Source organism: Patagioenas fasciata, chromosome 28, assembly GCF_037038585.1.
Source record: "Patagioenas fasciata isolate bPatFas1 chromosome 28, bPatFas1.hap1, whole genome shotgun sequence".
Taxonomy (NCBI): Eukaryota; Metazoa; Chordata; class Aves; order Columbiformes; family Columbidae; genus Patagioenas; species Patagioenas fasciata.
This window is the reverse complement of record NC_092547.1, coordinates 3,037,192-3,055,289: the sequence shown is the minus strand read 5'-3', so window position 1 is coordinate 3,055,289 and position 18,098 is coordinate 3,037,192. Positions and strand designations below refer to the sequence as shown.

The 18,098-nt window shown below is 48.3% G+C and overlaps 1 protein-coding gene across 8 annotated transcripts in view; it reads left to right on the top strand.

The window, feature by feature from the left end:
* Positions 1 to 18,098, top strand: part of LOC139825728 (dynein axonemal heavy chain 9-like) — a 36,548-nt gene that overhangs the window by 162 nt on the left and 18,288 nt on the right. For 5 of the 8 annotated variants that reach the window (XM_071799806.1, XM_071799803.1, XM_071799805.1 and 2 more), the window contains exons 2-13: positions 1,058 to 1,218; positions 2,251 to 2,407; positions 3,810 to 3,914; positions 6,562 to 6,719; positions 7,024 to 7,162; positions 8,367 to 8,654; positions 9,130 to 9,340; positions 11,612 to 11,739; positions 12,214 to 12,322; positions 13,004 to 13,151; positions 14,420 to 14,594; positions 17,552 to 17,725. In XM_071799806.1, the coding sequence (XP_071655907.1) occupies positions 1,058 to 1,218; positions 2,251 to 2,407; positions 3,810 to 3,914; positions 6,562 to 6,719; positions 7,024 to 7,162; positions 8,367 to 8,654; positions 9,130 to 9,340; positions 11,612 to 11,739; positions 12,214 to 12,322; positions 13,004 to 13,151; positions 14,420 to 14,594; positions 17,552 to 17,725 (1,953 nt within the window). Of the gene's footprint in view, positions 1 to 1,057; positions 1,219 to 1,991; positions 2,049 to 2,250; positions 2,408 to 3,809; positions 3,915 to 6,561; positions 6,720 to 7,023; positions 7,163 to 8,366; positions 8,655 to 9,129; positions 9,341 to 11,611; positions 11,740 to 12,213; positions 12,323 to 13,003; positions 13,152 to 14,419; positions 14,595 to 17,551; positions 17,726 to 18,098 lie in introns of those variants that run through there. The other 3 variants (XM_071799802.1, XM_071799808.1, XM_071799804.1) reach the window with 3 other exon arrangements.

The following is an 18,098-nucleotide window of genomic DNA, read 5'->3' as shown; positions in this document are numbered from 1 at the left end:
TGCTGGAGAGGGGGCTTCAGGGGGCCCAACCACTGGCCATTCAGATCACTGCCGGTCTCAGTGGGAGACGTATGACTAAATTTATTTCTACAATGTTTGTAGTAAGTGTGCAGAAAGCCCCTGTAAGCCTGCAGAGCTGTGCTGTGTCATGGCCCTGCAACACCAACTTGTAGTTGCTGCAGATTCACACCAGGAGTGAGAGCGCGGCACTGCGTCCTGGTGCCAAGACATGTGCTGGTGGATGATGGTGGTGTGTTGGGAGGCTGCTGGACTCAGTCTCAGTTTTGACTTTAGAAAGTAAGAAAAAGCATTCAAGCTTTGTTCTTTGTAGCGTCCTTTGTCTGGTGTGGGGCCACAGGGACTTATGTGGGACTCCCTTCTCCTGCAACACCTCTCCCGCACTACTCCCCTGTCCCTGACACCATGCCAAGTGTTTAGCCTTGCAGGTGGGTGGGAAGATGCCCTGAATGTATTGGGTTGTGGCTCTTCCCTCATCTGTGTCATCTCAGAGGCAGCCAGGCTGCTCACAGGGTTTCTGTCTTCAAGGCTCAGCTGGGCTCAGTGGTGCCTCGGTCCAGCCTGGGGTGAAGTGATGCATCTGGACCTGCCTGCTGGTTGTGCAGAGAGCGCTGGCCATGCCTGTCTTTGTCCACCTGTCCCCAGTCTGTTTCCTTGGTGCTGTCTGCAACCTCTTCCTTGTCTAGATGGCCTCTGCTCCTTCTCTCACTCTGGTTGCATTATGAGACCTTCTTCATGACTTGCTGCTTCTTCAATCTATTCAGGAGTCTTTTTGTAAGGCTCTTTCTCTTGGCCATTAATTTTTTCCTCTCCCACCAATGTGGTCACTAATTTGGTTCCTCCCCTTTACTGATGGGAGATGGGGAGGTGACATTTCTCACCGCATTGCAAGGAGGCGGCCTTCCTCACCACACCTGCCTTGCAGTGAGGACCAGTCATCCCCCATGAAAATTTTATAGCAGTCGCTATTTTGGCCCCCGAGCTGCATGTGTCTGGCATCCCCGGCCTTCCTGTGATGGTGTTTGTGGGTGTGTTGCAGGTGGACAATGCCCAGGCCTTCATTTGGCTGTCACAGCTCCGGCACAGATGGTCAGATGAGGAACGGCACTGCTTTGCCAACATCTGTGACGCCCAGTTCCTGTACTCCTATGAATACCTTGGCAATACCCCTCGGCTTGTGATCACTCCGCTGACCGACAGGTAAGTCCCTGGGACACAATGTCACAGCTGGGCTTTGCCACACAGGTAGAGAGAGAGATGCCAACCAAAGATGGATTTAGTTCAGACACCTGTATCCCTCTTGTTCTGTCTCCATGTCCCAGCACTCCAGTGGTCGAGCTCTAACTCTTATCTGGTTTTTGGTGGTACCCTCTGGGGAATTTGTACATCAGATCCCTGGGTGGGATTCAGCTCACACATTAAAACACTTGTGGGTGTCTTCCTGTGCACAAGATGTCCACAGTCCATAAAGCTGGTGAGTCTAGAGAGCTTTCATCCCATCTTGAAGCAGACATCTACCTGGTTGCCTCAGTGGGGACACCTAGGGTTACTTGAGATACTCTGTGTTGTCCCACCTGGCTTCCAGCTGCCAATCCAGAAGTGTAAAAGTCTCCTATGGACCCCTTGTCATATCTCTCCACCCTATGTGACATTTCAGCAACCAAGAGCATCTCAGGTGGCTCTAGTCACCTGTGTTAGTCAGCTGCGTCAAGCCCCCAGGTATCATCAGGTTTTGTTGGCTATATTGACTACACCTCTGTGGCTTATACAGGTAGTATAGATACTCACATGTGGACACCACCCCAGTGTCCATCATCAACATGATGGAGAAACTTTGGGACTTGCTGCAGCTTTGAGTTGGGTTCACTCATAGGCCACCTGAGCAGGTTTCTGTCAGTGACAGGTCTTCCAGAAAAGCTGTCCTTTTCTCATACTGCCTGAGATGTGCCCAATATCCATGAGTTGTATGAGGATCCAGAGAGAACACAAGCTGGACATGAAGAGGTTTGGGCAGACCTTGGTGGAAGATGAGTATCTCTTGGAGAAAACAGAGCTGAGCAGAGGTGGTAATTAATGCCAAGAAGGCTTTCAGCTCAGACATGACCCCTGCTCACGTACAGCTTTTCAGAGGAGAGGCTCTGCTGAGTGCAATGCTCTAGTGCTATTGCCCTGCAGCCCACAGTTGACCTATTGGACATATTTCCTTTTTTCATTCATCATTCACTGTGAAAGATGTTACATCACCCTGACCCAGTCACTGCACCTGACCAGGAGCGGAGCACCTGCAGGCCCTGCGGGCACTGGCAAGACGGAGACTACGAAAGATTTGGGGCGAGCCCTGGGCATCATGGTGTACGTGTTTAACTGCTCCGAGCAGATGGACTACAAGGTATGGCTCCCACCTCGGCTGCAGTGCGGTCACATGGGGCTGGGGATGCTCAGGGCCCGAGCAAACCTGAAGGATGAGAGTAATCCAATGGTACCTGGGGTGCATTAGGAGAGGTATGACCAGCAGGTCAAGGGAGGTTGTTCCTTCCGCTCTGCTCTGCCCTGGTGATGCCACATCTGGAGTTGTGTCCAGTTCTGGGCTCCCCAGTTTAAGAAGGAATAACTGCACAGAGTCCAGCAGTGGGCTACAAAGATGCTGAGGGGTCTGGAGCTTCTTTCTTGTGAGGAGAGACTGAGAGAGCTGGAGCTGTTGAGCTGGAGAAGAGAAGCTGAGAGGGATCTGATCAATGGGATCAATATCTCAGGGTGGGTGTCAGAGGATGGACCAGACTCTGTTCAGTGGTGCCCAACGCCAGGGTGAGGGGCAACGGGCACAGACTGAAACACAGGAGGCTCCATCTGAACATGAGCAGAGACTTGTTTGCTGGGAGGTGCCAGAGCCTGGCCCAGGCTGCCCAGAGCGGGTGTGGAGTCTCCTTCTCTGAGACATTGAAACCCGCCTGGACCCACCTGTGTGATCTGCTCTGTGACCCTGCGTGAGCAGGGCTTGGACTGGGGGATCTGCAGAGGTCCCTTCAGCCCCACCAGGCTGGGATTCTGTGATCACCTCTCTCCAAATCCCTGCTACACTCCTTTAAGCTGAATGCCTTTTCCTTCTCCTCCCGTTCCTTCTCTAAGATTTGCACAAGGTTCTTCAGGAGGCAGAGACCCGAACTATCTTCTCTGCCTCATTATGCATTTCCCTTCCTTTCTGGAGTTAGATTTCATGTGTAATTCTTCAAAAATGTTGGTCTGTTCAGTTGAGACCAAGGCTGTGCTGATAGTTGGACCCTGGTCGTTTCTTCTCGGCGTGCTCGCGACCTGGCAGCCCCTGGCACGGGGAGGGACCTGTCCTGGTTTTCTCAGGATCCTCTCCCAGAATAAACCCAAAACATAGTGAACCTTCAGCCGCTACAGAGCACTGAATCATTAGGCTGAGTCTTGCTCTCTGCCAGTCTGGCACGGTACAGTGATTTTGGTAGCCTCGGATCATATTTCATTTAGCTTATGGGCTCTCCCAGGAAACGGGACCATCAGTAATTCAGCACAAGTGACCTTTAAATGAAACTGGTGCACAGATATATCGAGAAAGTGCAATTAGCAGATAAAGTGGCAAGCTGCGCAGAGCTATAAATATTATAATTGAGTTGTGCCTGCTGTTTCCATGCACTTTTCTAAATACCCACAATAGACTGTAAATTGCTATAAATAAACAGGCTGGGAAATAAAATCAATTTTTTGCTGGAGTTGATTCCATTTATGATTTCACTCTTGTAATCTTTGTTTCTGTTTTGTTTTTCCAGTCTTGTGGGAATATTTACAAAGGCCTTTCCCAGACGGGAGCCTGGGGCTGTTTTGATGAATTTAACAGGATCTCAGTTGAGGTCCTTTCTGTGGTTGCTGTACAGGTGAGTGGAGAAACACTCATAAATAAATACAAACAGAGCAGAGCCATTCTGCAGTCTTTGGAGCAAGGGTAAAAATGGCAATTGCATATTGCCGGTTTCAGTTCTGTGTATAGGCAGGTGTGGGATTAGATCTCAAGATTAATCACATGAATATCACAGCACTGCCAAGATGTCGCAGTTACGTGCTGCAAAGATATTTGTCACTTTTCTTGCCCCAGTTACAGCATTTGTGCCAAGACAATTCTTTGTAGCATCTTTTCCCAGACCACTACGCACCATGGCTCTGTACCTGTTCCTCCTCAGGAAAGCACTCGTGTCATTAATCTGCTGTGAGATAACTGCAGCACATCGTTTCAAGACAGAGAAGCTGCCTTGACTTGCGGCTGCTCAGTCTGCAATGTAGGGAATAATTTTCACAAGGGGAAGAGGGGTGTTTGGGGCAGATCCGCTGGACTTCTGGGGGTTCCTTATCACCCCTGGTCAGGCACAGGTTGTGTGTCATACTCAGGAAATGGGAATACATTCAGGATTAATTTTCTTAACCTGTCTCCAAAACTATATGGCTGTGGATTTAGTTCTGGTGTCTGTAACGACAGCTCTGCCAAGTGGCTTTGGAAGGTATTCCTGGCCAACTGGCACCATTCCTTGGAGGAATGTGTGCAGCCCCGTGGTGCTCCCAAAAGCCAGTGTCAGCTGGTGACACTCGGGAGCTGGAATCTGGGGCAGATCTGCGGCCCTTGCTGACGCGCTTGCCCAGGGTACCCTGACACCGTGGGATTAAACCTGGGACAGAGCTATTGGAGTGGTGCCCAGCTGGGCATGGGTGTTTCCCCTGGCGAATGGTTTCTCATCTCCTCTGTAGTTCAGCTGCTCAGTGCATTGTGTTGGTGAGTCTCGTGTGAAGCGCAGCAGCATCCCTGGAGAAGGGCTGGAAGGGAGACTGGCCTCCCCATCGTGCCAGAAAGTCCTGTGCTCTCGTGCTTATATATATAATCTGTCACTTCGCGTCCTCCTTCCCCTCCTCTTACCAGCCCATGAGGAAACCTGGCATTATTTTATACAGGGGAAGCCTTGGGGGGCTTCAGTGCAGAAAACTGAGGTGCCAAAGTGCCCAAGTTCTTCAGGATCCAACTGTCAGCTGAGTGCGTGTTTTAGGATCCTAATATCTGATTGAGGTGCTGAATTGTTCCTGGACTCCCTTTTGGGCTCAGTGTTATAGAAAGATATAAAGCTCAGAAGTTTCTACACTTCTGTAAATGTTTCGGTCAAAGACATTGTTCTTAACCCCTCCATGAACTCCTCATTCTTCTCATCTGTTTCACTCATAATTGGTACCTTATGTGGCATCCCAGAGAAGCCCCAGGCAGGTACAAGAGTTTATGTATCATTCCCTCTCAATTTCTCTTCCGTCAGGTCCTAGTTTAAAGTTGTCATTGAAAAAAAGTCTTTGAGGATCTTGAAATAAAAAGGGAAGCTGAACAAAAGAAGCCCAGGAATGACTCAACTGCTAATGGTTCCCTCGCTCCTGGCTGGAGCGTGGCAGCTGAAGAAAGCGGCACGGCCGTCATTCCATCATGGTGTCTCCTGGCTGCTATTAGGAGTGTTACCATGGCGATGTTTAATTGGCTGTCTTACTCATGCAGCTGATGTCGATATGGTTCCTTACAGGGAAAAATTCGATTAATTGCTTTACTTTGAGATGGCAAACAGTAGTGAGGTTAGAGCGGTGAATAGAGAGAGATTTGCCCCTCGCTGAGGTGCTGTTTGCAGAGAGGTGAACTCTTCGGAAGGAGAGGAATGAGCAGAACAAAGCTGCAATCAGGCAAATATAAAAGCAATATAATATTAGTGAGTGAAGGTGTTAGGAGAGGTTTTACAGCTTCTGCCTTCTGGTTTTGGTTTTAAATCAAACATCTGATGTCCCAAAATCTTTAAAAGTGATATCAAGTGGTCAGTTTACAACTGAGCTGAGGCCAAGCTTATTGGGAGGTGCTACCCCTTCTCTGGGCCTGGTCAGGGAACGGAGCAGGCACAGGAGGGTTTTGGGATGTCCTGAAGAGCAACGCTGTGTGGGGAGAGGTGAGATGGGTAAAGGGAATAATGGGCCCATATTGTGATAGACTTTGGGGAGTGCGTTTGGGTGTTGGCCATGTTGTGGATACCTGTACTGCCCTGTGTCTCTCTCACACATCAGACCTCTGCTGGGCTGGCTGGTTCAGAGATGGTGGAGCCTTTGGTGGTGTTTTTGCTGTGAGATGTGCTGAGCAGTGTCCCACAGGTGATGTCAAAAGCCAAGGTGAATGCAGGCAGTGCTGGGGACATTTCCCGCTCCTGAGTTGCTCTTCCTGACCCACGTTCATCATTGTCTCATGGAGCAAAGGTGTGAAGTCTTGCAACTCCTTTGCATTTTGACTTTCCACTCTCTTCAGCTCTTTTTTCTGCTTTGCCAGAGTTTGACTGAGATGGGAAATTGATATTGCCATGCTGATGTACTCCAAACAGTGTATAAAGCTTTATGCTGCCGGTAAAAAATAAAACAGTGATTAGCCCCATTTGTCACGAGGCCAAGAGTAACGAAGGAAGCACCGTTGTCTGATGTGTTTTTCATAAGTGAACGCTGATACTATAGTACTGTCTTGATTTCTAGGTGAAGAGCGTGCAGGATGCAATACGGGAGAAGAAGAAATCCTTCCATTTTCTTGGAGAAGACATCAACTTAGTACCATCAGTAGGCATTTTCATCACCATGAACCCTGGTTACGCAGGGCGAACAGAGCTACCTGAGAATTTAAAAGCTCTCTTCAGGTGAGTCCAGGTCAGGGTTTGTGACCTGGCAGAAACTGTCTTTTGGAACATCCAGGCTCGACCTCATGTCCTTGGGGAATTCACTTGCATAGGGCATTCGCAGGTAGTTTAAGCCTTGCACAACAGGCCTGGGTCTGGGCATGCACAGGCAGGGCAAAGGAGCTCTGTCCCTTGTCGTGGGGAAGGCAGAGGGTGACCTGGCTCATAAAAGAAGGCCTAGAAGATGAAGCTGCAAATGCGCTGCCTGTAAGACCTGTAGTCAAGAAATACTTGTTCTGCAATGCCTCCTCACCTGTCATTTTAGGCCGTGTGCGATGGTTGTGCCAGACTTTGAGCTGATCTGTGAAATTATGTTGGTGGCTGAGGGATTCATCGAGGCCCGGGTGTTAGCCAGGAAGTTCATTACTCTCTACCAACTCTGCAAAGAGCTCCTGTCCAAGCAGGTGAGCCTGATTCTGTGGCTGAGTGGTATGATGAATCTCCAAAATCAGCAGAAACATGGCACTGTGCTGCTCAGCTCCATGGCTAACGTTTCACAGCTTTTATTTAATGGCTGCATTTGCACTGGCTGCTGGGGGAGGAGAGGGTTGGTGATCATCGGAGCAATAAAATTTTCAGACTGCTTTACTGGAGCATCTGCAGGGACAAAAGCATTTGACCAGCTGCATTAATGGGAGACCTTTCAGTGAGTTTAAATGACACCATGTTTGGGGTAGTATTCAGTGACCTTTTGCTTTCCAGTCTCTTCCTATTGATTCTCCTGCCTGCAAAGGGTTTATGGTGTCCCTCTCTGAGTTCAGCCTTAGGCTGGTTCCAGGTCTTGTTAGAGTTACTGTCAGTGCAAAGCAAATCAGATTTTTCCTTGTCATTATTTGTGTAGATCGAAGCTGGGTCCAGAGGAGACCTGAATCAGGATTCCTGATGATACAAACCTGATCTTGGCTGTGCCAGCATGAGGCTGGGTGGGATATGCTCTGTCGCAGAAACTTGGTGCTGTGCCTTGAGGGGCCTGGTGGAAGCCATGGCCTCCCACACAGAGCAGTCAGCTGTCGAGCTGTGCTCTGGAGGGTGTTAACAGGACAGAAATATGAACAGTTGTTTGTTGGCTTGAGAGTTCTTCTCATGCCGTTTTGTGGTACTTTTTCAGCAATGTCTTTACTGACCCCTTATTCCTGGACCTCCTCTGAGACCAAACAGGCTTGTCATCTTGTGATGGGCAGGGTGGAGAAACTTGGGTCTTTGGGGCCTCATAATGGACTCACAAGCCTTTCACCTTGGTGGCTCCTGCAGATGCAGGGGGCTGGCTGGCCTTGCTATAGGTGCTTTATGATTTAGGTGAAACAAATTGCTTTGGTCTCTGGAGTGCAAATCCTGCTGCTGTCTTACTGCCAACTGTGAGCCCATGTGATGGTCTGAACAGCTGAATTATTTGACTCTTTAATACTGTCCCTGACGGGAATCTCACCTACTGAGATGGAAACCAGGTCACTCAGGCTGGAGAAGGTCTCTGGCCACAATGCAAATAACAGATTTAGATGTATTTTCATTGCTTACTAGTCTGGCAGTTTGGGAATGGTGGTTCTTCACCCTACATGGTACTGTCTAAGCATAAACTCATGCCTCTTTTTTTTTCTTCCTCTGGTGTAGGATCACTACGACTGGGGCTTGCGTGCCATTAAGTCAGTGCTAGTTGTTGCTGGCTCCCTCAAGCGAGATGACCCAGAGCGACCCGAAGACCAGGTTCTGATGCGCTCTCTTCGTGACTTCAACATCCCCAAGATTGTGACGGATGATGTGCCGGTGTTTATGGGGCTGATTGGGGATCTATTCCCTGCACTGGATGTGCCTCGGAAGCGTGACCTGAATTTTGAGTCGTTTGTGAGGCAGGCTGTGCTGGACCTCCGGCTGCAGGCTGAGGACAACTTTGTGCTCAAAGTAAGACCAAGAGATCTTCTGCTACACCCACATCGCCATCAAATCATTTGGGTTTTCTCAAACAGCTTTGCTTCTACAAAGAGAGCTCTGCACAGCATTGTCCTTGCAGGCAGATCTCGCTGGAGGGCAGTCAGCTGTGCTGGGTCTGAGGCAGTTGCACCTGCTCCTGAAGTCAGCACTGGATCAGTCTCTGGGCTTCCAAAGGGGCCAACTTTTGTAGGCTCATGAAAGTGTAGCCCCTGGAGAGCAGGGCCTCATCAGGTGGTGGTTGTCAAGTATAAACAGCGCTGAAAGTTTATCTGCAGGCTGAGGATTTCACCCATTGTGATTAGAGTGGCTGGACCAAACTCAGTTGTCAAATCTGCTTGTGTCTCAGGGTCACGTCTTTCTAAAGAGGTGGCCCAGTGGGACCTATTTTATAGACCTGAACTTCAGTTTGGCATCTTTGTCTAAAATTTGGGAGTGTTTTTCTCAGGTGGTGCAGCTGGAGGAGTTGCTGACGGTCCGGCACTCTGTCTTCGTGGTGGGTAACGCGGGCACGGGCAAGTCTCAGGTGATGAGATCCCCGAACAGGACTTACCAGATAATGAAGCGACGTCCTGTCTGGACAGACCTCAACCCCAAGGCAGTCACCAATGATGAGCTCTTTGGCATCATTAACCCAGCAACAAGAGAATGGAAAGACGGTAAATGTCATTTCATGTCTGAAATATGTAGATAAAGACGGGTATTTTTAATGAATTTCCCGAGCAGCAGCAGGGTGACTGGTTCTTCATGTGCAGGTCTGAGAGCCCAGGTGCTTGTCTGCTGCCTACAGCCACATGACAGTTTGTTGTTGAAAGGATACACAGGATGTTTTAGCTCTTTGATCTTCAAATGGGAAATATAGCATAAGCCTACTTGATCCTATTGCCCTAAGAATAATTTTAATGCCCATTAATACCAACACTTACCAGTTCCTAAGTGGGGCAGGCAGTTTTTGGGAGTTGGCTGGACCAGTGATGGAAGAGATGTCCCTCCTGCACTGTGGTGTGCACTGGGACCCCAAAAAATGTCCCATCCCCAGGTTTTCATTGCTGATAGCACGCACAGCAGCCTTAACGTCAGTTTTTCCACTCAGTATGGCTGCCCGATCTCTGTAGCACACCAGCGTTTGCCAAGCTGTTGATCCTGCTTACTCCTGAGGAACATTTCAAACTTGCTGGAAGATTACAGAAAATCTGGAGTGGAAATGTTGGGTTGTGACTGATACATAAAGGCAGCTTCGATTTACGTGTGCGGCGGGTTTGGGAGGTGTGGGGGAGGTGAGGGAAGACATTACCATGAATCATCCACAGCAGCAGATGAGCTGCCACCCACCTCCCCTGGCCCCGCCATGGACCCTTCCCGACCCCCTGCTTTGCTCCAATGCCAGGTTAATTTCTTTCTAATTGTAATTAGGGAGCCTAAATCAAAGTGGCAGAGGGACGTGCAGGGTACAGCCTGAACTGTGCAGACTGGCTGCAGCAGTGGCTGCAGATCGAGGGCAGCGGTGACACCGAACAGCAGGAGGGACATTTTACAGGTGACTGTCCAGTGGTTTCTGGCCTGCGATGGTTTAAATGAAATAGTGGCACTCCTCCCTGAGCTTTCAAGGCAGATATTTTCTGCAGTAACCATTCCTGAAAATGTTGTTTCATGTTGTCAAAGACCAGCAAGGCAATCTTCACCACAGCCTAGCAAGAGGTGACCTGTTCCCTTACAGATCAGCCCCTGCTTTTCCGCTCCCCAGTTTTATCCTGTCACATTATCAGAAGTTGAAAAGGTCCTACATGTTAGGTGGTAAAAGGTCCCATATGGGAATCCCAAAAGTGTTCTTTGCAGAACAAAACTCTTCTTTTAAACCCCAAGAGAGCCGTGTGCTGTGGATGCACAAGGTCAGGACAGAGGCGCTTTCCTCTCCCCGCTGCCGCGGTGTATCCGAGGGAAGCCCTGATGCCCTGAGACAGCAACTGTTTCTGATGCTAATAATGTCGGAGTGGTTCCCAAGGCGTGTGTCCAACACGTAAGGAACTGGCTGGAGGCAGAGGCGCTGAAGCGTTATTTTTGTTGACCCAGTCTCGGGATCACACACCTGTTCCAGGTGAGCCGTTCTGCATTTGCTGAGCACAAGCTTTGTCTTCAGTCAGATGGTGCCACTAGCTGTTCCTGATCTGGATCACAAAGAAATAGCTTGTCCTGGAGAAAAAAAGAGAAAAAAAAAGAGTTCTTGTCACAATTCACTGGAAGAGAGGCTTTTTTTTAATGTTTGCCTGATGTTTTTTCATGAAGACCAGCATCTCCCGAGGTATTTTCACATGTAGAGGAGAGCAATAGTTTTGTGGAGTTTTCATTTGCTCTGCAGTGCTGCTGCTCTATTCCCAGCCTTCGTGGTCTTCTTAACATTCATTATTTACTCCCCTTGAGACTCTGTATCCTCTCTCTCCTTGATTTTACCAACATTTTGTTCTGTCATTCAATGTCATTCTGTGCTTGTTCTCCCCTCAGTCTCACTAAAGCCATGACCCAGCGTTTAATGCATCTTGATTGCCCTGATATACTTTGAGCCACAAAAAAATATTTATAAGGATTTCCTAGGCATATTCAGGTGGTTTTCTCTGCATTGTATAATTCATGCCGCCTTTTGCCTTTGAGTAGCTACTCTACGTTTTTCTTATCCCTTATGATTCTCGGTGGGAATGAAGCTCGTGCGTAGGTCTGCAATCATTTTCAGTAGTGATAACTGATAACCCTTTTTTCACTTTAAAGCAAACTAGAACCGTATTGTGATATAGTAATATTTACGTATAGGCACATAGAGTTTTGCATGTTTGAGAGGAAAGCATTAATTAGAGTAATTTTTACTGTGTTGCTGGAGAAAACCGTTAGAGCAGGTGTCAAGTTCAGTGTTCATCACCATCTTCCTGTCACCCTCCCAGGCCTGTTTTCATCAGTCATGCGAGAGCTGGCCAACATCACGCATGACGGTCCCAAGTGGATGGTACTAGATGGAGATATTGATCCAATGTGGATTGAGTCTCTGAATACTGTGATGGATGATAATAAGGTAATGAATATAAGTTAAAGAAGGAGATATTCTTTGACTGCATGGCATGGTTCAGCCTAAAAATGCAGATGCTGAAATAACACCTCCTAGAATAATGCGGTTGTGTTTCTTCAGATACACCAAACAATATCACATATAGAAAATGGTGCATGAGGGGAAATAGCTCAAATCATGGTTTCATTGTAATTTCCCTTCCTGGAACTGGGCTCATGGATAATCACAGATGTCCTGATTGTAACTCCAGGCCCTTCAAAAATAGGGTGGGGTCATAATTCCACACCTTTTTCCGCCGCTCGAAGGGAGTGCTGTTCCTTTGAGTCATGGAAGACAGTTCTACTACCTGCTGGAAATCAGCTGCATTCCCTCAAGGAACTGTGCTGGCAGCAACCAAGCTTTTTAGTGCAAAGTGCTGAATGCTTTTCGTTCCTGTTCCTGGGGAAGATGTCATTCTGTCTGTCTGTCTGCCCAATGCAGGTGCTGACCCTGGCGAGCAATGAGAGAATCCCTCTGAACCCAACGATGCGGTTGGTGTTTGAGATCAGCCACCTGCGCACAGCCACCCCAGCAACCGTGTCCCGAGCGGGTGAGTCCTGGCCTGAGCTCCGCACTGGGATTTGCCGTGAACCCAGGAGGATCTAGTGCCATTAACCAGTCTTCTGTTGGCCAACTTGACTCCTGTTGCAAGTACCCAACCTGAGATCACAGCGGCCGTGGGTGGACAGGGCAGGTTTCTGACAGACAAACTGAGGATCCTGACCCCAAATGCACATGTGGAGCTGTCATCATCCTGGAGATTTACCCAGAGCACTCTGACTGTTGGTGGGTGATCATGGCTTCAGCGTTGCTGAGTGCTCCTGTTGTGCAAAGCCCTTTGGATGGCCTTTATGAGGAGAAGGACAGTATCTGTCCCAAAGAGTTCTTGATCTTCTGAAGAAGTGCATGAAGTATGGGAGAAGGGAATGGAGGTGTCCCCTAGTTTTACACATGGGGAAATGGGGCCCAGAGCAATGAAACTGCTCAGACAAGACAATGTTCTGAATTTAGGGCAAGGTCATGAAAAGCGCCGTGGTTTCAAGGGTGAAGTTTCTTCACTGTTCATGTTTCTACTCTGCAGTGGGGCAGGAAAAGGGGGCAGGTAATGGGACGTCCCGTCATATTTGATAGGGTTTTAGTTGTGTGAAAGTACCTGGTAAACTCTGCTGGAAGAAAGGAACAGTTTCTGCTATGTCTTTACTATATGTTCTCTCTTACCCTGGGCCTAAAGGGATCCTGTACATCAACCCGTCGGATCTGGGCTGGAATCCTCCAGTGAGCAGCTGGATCGACAGGCGAGAGATCCAGTCCGAAAGAGCCAACCTGACCATTTTGTTTGATAAGTACCTGCCCATTTGCCTGGACACCCTCAGAACAAGGTACCATCTGATGAGTGATTGTGTCACCCGTGGTGAGGGCATGGGGACACCTGCCACTGTCCAGCCCAGCTGTGCTGCGCTGGGTTGTGCTGCACATGATCCTCCTTGCCCCTGGAAGCCCTGAGCATCATTGGCTTAAGCTCAGAGAACCAGCAGGGCGAGGTGGGCAAAGTGACGCTCCTGCCTGTATCGTGTTGGTCAGATCTAGTTTTCATCTGATTTTGATTTGATTTTTATTGTATTTCCTGTATCAACTCTCTATCTCTTGGAAAATAATTCCGGCAGATCCCAAAGAGAAAGCTTTTCAGCCTCCTGATGTGTCAGGCTAGACCTGAGCCCACTCCACAAGTTATTTTTCATTAAGAACTTGGGTATTTGGAAGGGTCCTAGTGCTTCTTGGCTTGATTTGGCTTTAAAGCAGTGTCCACAGGGAAGTCATGTGGTTCTTGCTTATCATCATGTGAAACCATTCTCTTTCTCATACTGTGGTGAGGACTGGCCAAAGTAGAGTCCCAGAAAACTTAAGGGAGCATCTCCCATCCTCTACTTGCTTCCTATAGTTGCACTTTCCTTTAAAAACAAAAGAAAAATCAGTGAGCATGGGAGATGTCAGCCAAAAGGGGGATGTGTCAGAAGGGTCTGGAATCAGGACTTAAACATTGTGCTAGGGAACTTCTCTCTGTGGGACCAAGTTGGTTTTGACTGTTGGTAGCAAAGTCAATCGGACGTTTCCCATTCTGTTTGCTGAACATTGTCTCAGAGCGTGAAATCCACGGGATTAGCTGCAGGCAACCCTGAGCTGAGTGTTTTGGTAGCTTGCTTAATTCAGAAATCGTAGAACCAACCTTTCAAATAGCTATAATTACTTTATGGAGGACTTCAGTGCAGCTACAATATTAGTTTGGAATTCTGTAAGTGTAGCTTAAATGAATGTAAAATGGCGAGATGAAAGGGTTTATTTTATTACTCCTCTATTTGACCGCTTTTGAACTCATCGTGCTCGCAGGAAATCATTGCCTTTAGCAAGTCTTCCATTCTGCTTCTTTCAAGAAGATCAAAGTTTTAAAATGCTTGAAACTTCTGATTCTTGTTATTACTTGTATATGTGCCGGTGCCAGCGGGTCTGAGTGTGAGAATGGGTGTTCTCTTTATTGTACCTGGGAATAGGACACGTACCGCTGACAAGCAGAATGCCAGTATTCTGAGAGAGCATTTCTAGTCTTCCTGGGTTGTGATGGACGTATTGCTTTCTAATTTCCATCCCTTAGATTTAAGAAGATTATTCCCATTCCTGAACAGAGTATGGTTCAGATGTTGTGCTACCTCCTTGAATGTCTCCTGGCAGAGGAGAACACACCTCCTGACTGTCCCAAGGAGCTTTATGAACTTTACTTTGTCTTTGCTGCCGTCTGGGCCTTTGGTGGATCAATGTTTCGAGATCAGGTAAGACGGAAGATGCCTCTTCAGCATCTTTCACACAGTTTGTTTGTGTGGTTTTGTGTTGTTTTGATTTCTTCATACTTTCTGAAACATAGTGCTATACCAGTAATGCTGTTTTCCTGGGGCTCTCATATAGGTGATAATAAACTAGAAACACAACAATTCCTTTTACGAAAGGCCTCGTTATCCAGGGTGTAACACCACCGGAGAACAGCTGAGGGGTCAGTGGTAAAGGTGGAGGGATGTTTGCTTATGCAGATGCATTTCACTGGGGAGAAACATAAGGTTAACTTATAGAAGCCTGTGGATGTGCATAATGTGATCAAATTAAGACTGATTTATCAGATGGATGTATCAGTGGAGCAGTCTTTCAGCCTTCTGACTGCACAGGTAGACGTGCTACATAACACAAACCAGCCGGTGTTTTGTCACCAGGGCAGAGCAGAGCCGGAGGAACAACCTCCCTTGACCTGCTGGTCATACTTTTCCTAAGGCACCCCAGGTGCCATTGACTTTCGTGGCCACAGGGGCACACCTGCTCTTGGGTGGTTGCATCCCCTAGTCAGAGGACGCCTTATCCTCAGATCTAAAGTGTGCAGTCCTGATGTCTGGGTCTGCCCACACTGCACTGCTGTCAAGGGCTTGGAGATCCACGTCTGATCTCCGCTGGGCTTGTGTCAAACTCTGTGTTGTCTGGACTATGCGGGAGGTCTCTCCACGAATGTAACACCAGACACCCCTCCCCAGCTCGGGTGGAGGCACTGCCGTTCTTGATGGCTGCTCAAGCGCTCCCAGGGGTCTCTTTGTGTGTTTTCATGTACCTTAACGCCAGACCTAGAGTGTCTGCTGGTCTCTTCAGATTTGCTCCATGCCAAGGATCAGATGCTTCAGGAAGTGCTGAACAACACAGCTCAAGCTCAGCTGGGTGCTCACTTGGTGCCATCACACCTTGTGACCATTGAATGACCTGTGCGAGACCAGCTTCCTTGGTCCTTGTGGAGCCTCCATTTCCCATGTGCCAGCTGGGAAATACTCAGCCTTAGTGTTGCCAGTCTAGGATGACTTAAAGAAACAAAACAAAACACAATAAAGCCTGGGAAGCACTACTTGTCTTTGCTTCAGCAGTACAAGCGCAAGTATGCTGGTGTGCGGTGCTGTGGCAGCTGGCCGCTGTGTTCCCCATGCCGCACAGTCAGTCTCGGGTGCATCAGGCCGGGCTCCTGCCTGCGGTAGTGGCTCTGGGTGGGCTGCAGGAGCAGCTGCAGGCACAGCGACCCTCCGGGAGGCTCCGCCGGGAGCCTGGCTGTGCGTTACTGCCCGCGATGCTCTGTAAATGTCAGAGCTGAGAGTGCGAGGACACAGCAGTCCGAGCAATGGGGAGCCTGATGAAAAATGATCCAATATAAAATCTGTTTATTGCTTTCCACCGAAGGTGCCCTTCGCGCTGACCTTTCGCGGCCGAAATGTCAGGAGAAACAGTCTGGGAGGCTTCCCACTACTCGGTGCTTGTTGGTGGGTAGCGGGGCCCCTGTATAAAAACAGATGATAGATTTGCCATTTCCTGGCTCTGAAATTAGCGGTAATCCATATGGGGTTTTTATTAAGGAAGTGGTTTGAATTCCACACCGTTCTGGCAATAGAGCTGGGGCTGGAGTGGCTCCATTTAACCGCGGGGTCAGGGAGGGCGGGCAGCGCGGCACAGCGCGCTTGCAGGCGGTCTGGCTGTGCGGGGTAAGGGCACCCTTGTGGGAAAGCTTTTAGCAGCCACGCACGTCCCGCTCCACTGCGGGCGACTCTGCTGCCGCTGCTGAGGAGTTATAACAACAGGAGAACGGAGAATTACAGGGATTCTGCCTCTCTGAATAGCACGAGTCTGCAAAATCGTGGATACTATTAATGTGTTTTTCAAATCCACTGGTCTTTTGAGGGACTGTGGCTCAGGAGGCTTTATGGAGGACACTTGGTTCAGTTCAGCAACAAACCCAGGTTTCCTTATGGAGGCCGAGCAGCCTATGGACAATGTGTTGGTGACCCCACATTGTATGGCTATGGGGAGGAGAGACCCGCAGACACCCCAGGAACAAACTGTGCTGTTAAAACGGGCTAAATGATGCGTCCGGTATTTCACAAACATCTTTCTCACAGCAATTTTCCTCTCCTCCTCCCCTCCACCTCTCTCCAGTTCCCATTGTCCACATGGGAAGGTGTTTGGGCAGAATGGCTGGCCCAATGTCATACAGGAGACCTAGGGCAGAGGAGGGGACTAAGCACATTTTGTGAGTCCTGACCCAGCATCTAAAGCAAAACTGTCACCCCAGTTGAAAAAATTCAGATGCTCCAAAATCTCCATGTGTAGAAAGATACAATGGGGAAAAGCAAGGAAACGGGTGCTTTGAGGGGAATGTGGCAGCGCAGAATCACGGCGGGGTCAAAGGGGCAGCCCCTCGCTGCTGCTTTGGTACGCTGGTGTCTGCAGTCCTGCTTGTCTGAAACGTTGTGGCTTGAAAAGAAGCCAGAAGACAACAACTCACTCTGAATAGAGTGGTGTGATTGATGAGGAAAGGCTTTGGTATGCATGCTGTGACTGACCATGAGCACAGATGTAGACGGATGTTGTGTCCTTGTCTGTTGGAAGAAGTAGGCACCAAGAATCAATCAAGTGGTCTGTTTAGTCATAGGCACGTATTTCTCTTTTTCAAATTGATCCATCTATCTAGTCTCAGACATACCAAGAGTGATCAACACAGAGGATGAATTATTTAGATGAATAAATAGGACTGATGAGCAGAAATGAAGAAAATGAAAAATTAGGCTTAATAGCAGGAAAAATGATAAGAACTTTATGCTGTGGAATATATTTTAAGGACTAATCCCGCTCTGGTGGACTGGGATAGATAACATTCTCCATTACTAATTAATTGATCCAGATTAGTGTATTTTCTCCACTTTTTGTCTTATAGCTTGTGGACTACAGAGTGGAGTTCAGCAAGTGGTGGGTGGCAGAATTCAAGACTATCAAGTTTCCCTCTCAGGGCACAGTCTTTGACTTCTACATTGATCCAGAAACGAAGAAGTTTGAACCTTGGTCTAAACTTATTCCTCAGTTTGAATTTGATCCAGAAATGCCCTTACAGGTATGTGAACCTTGCACGTGTTTTGTCTGGGAAGAGCACATGCATTTTAGTGACTGTATGCAGGCATTTCAATTGAAGTCTCATTCGAGGTCAAGCACTTCATAATAAGAATGGCATTCCGTCCTGGTTTTGTTAAAAACAAGTTTCTCTTTTAGTGAATTTGCCTGTCAGGTAAAACCTTCATATCAGCTGCGTTTTCCTGGAGAACCAGATCCATGTTTTGGTAAACATAGCAATGGAATGTGAGGTTATTGATAAGGACAGATTCGCATCTCGCGAGAGGGGCAATGAGAAACAGGTGACCAAGAAACTGACAAACAGAGTATAACATCCCATTCACGTGAATACTTCATATAAAAGTGGGAGATCACGA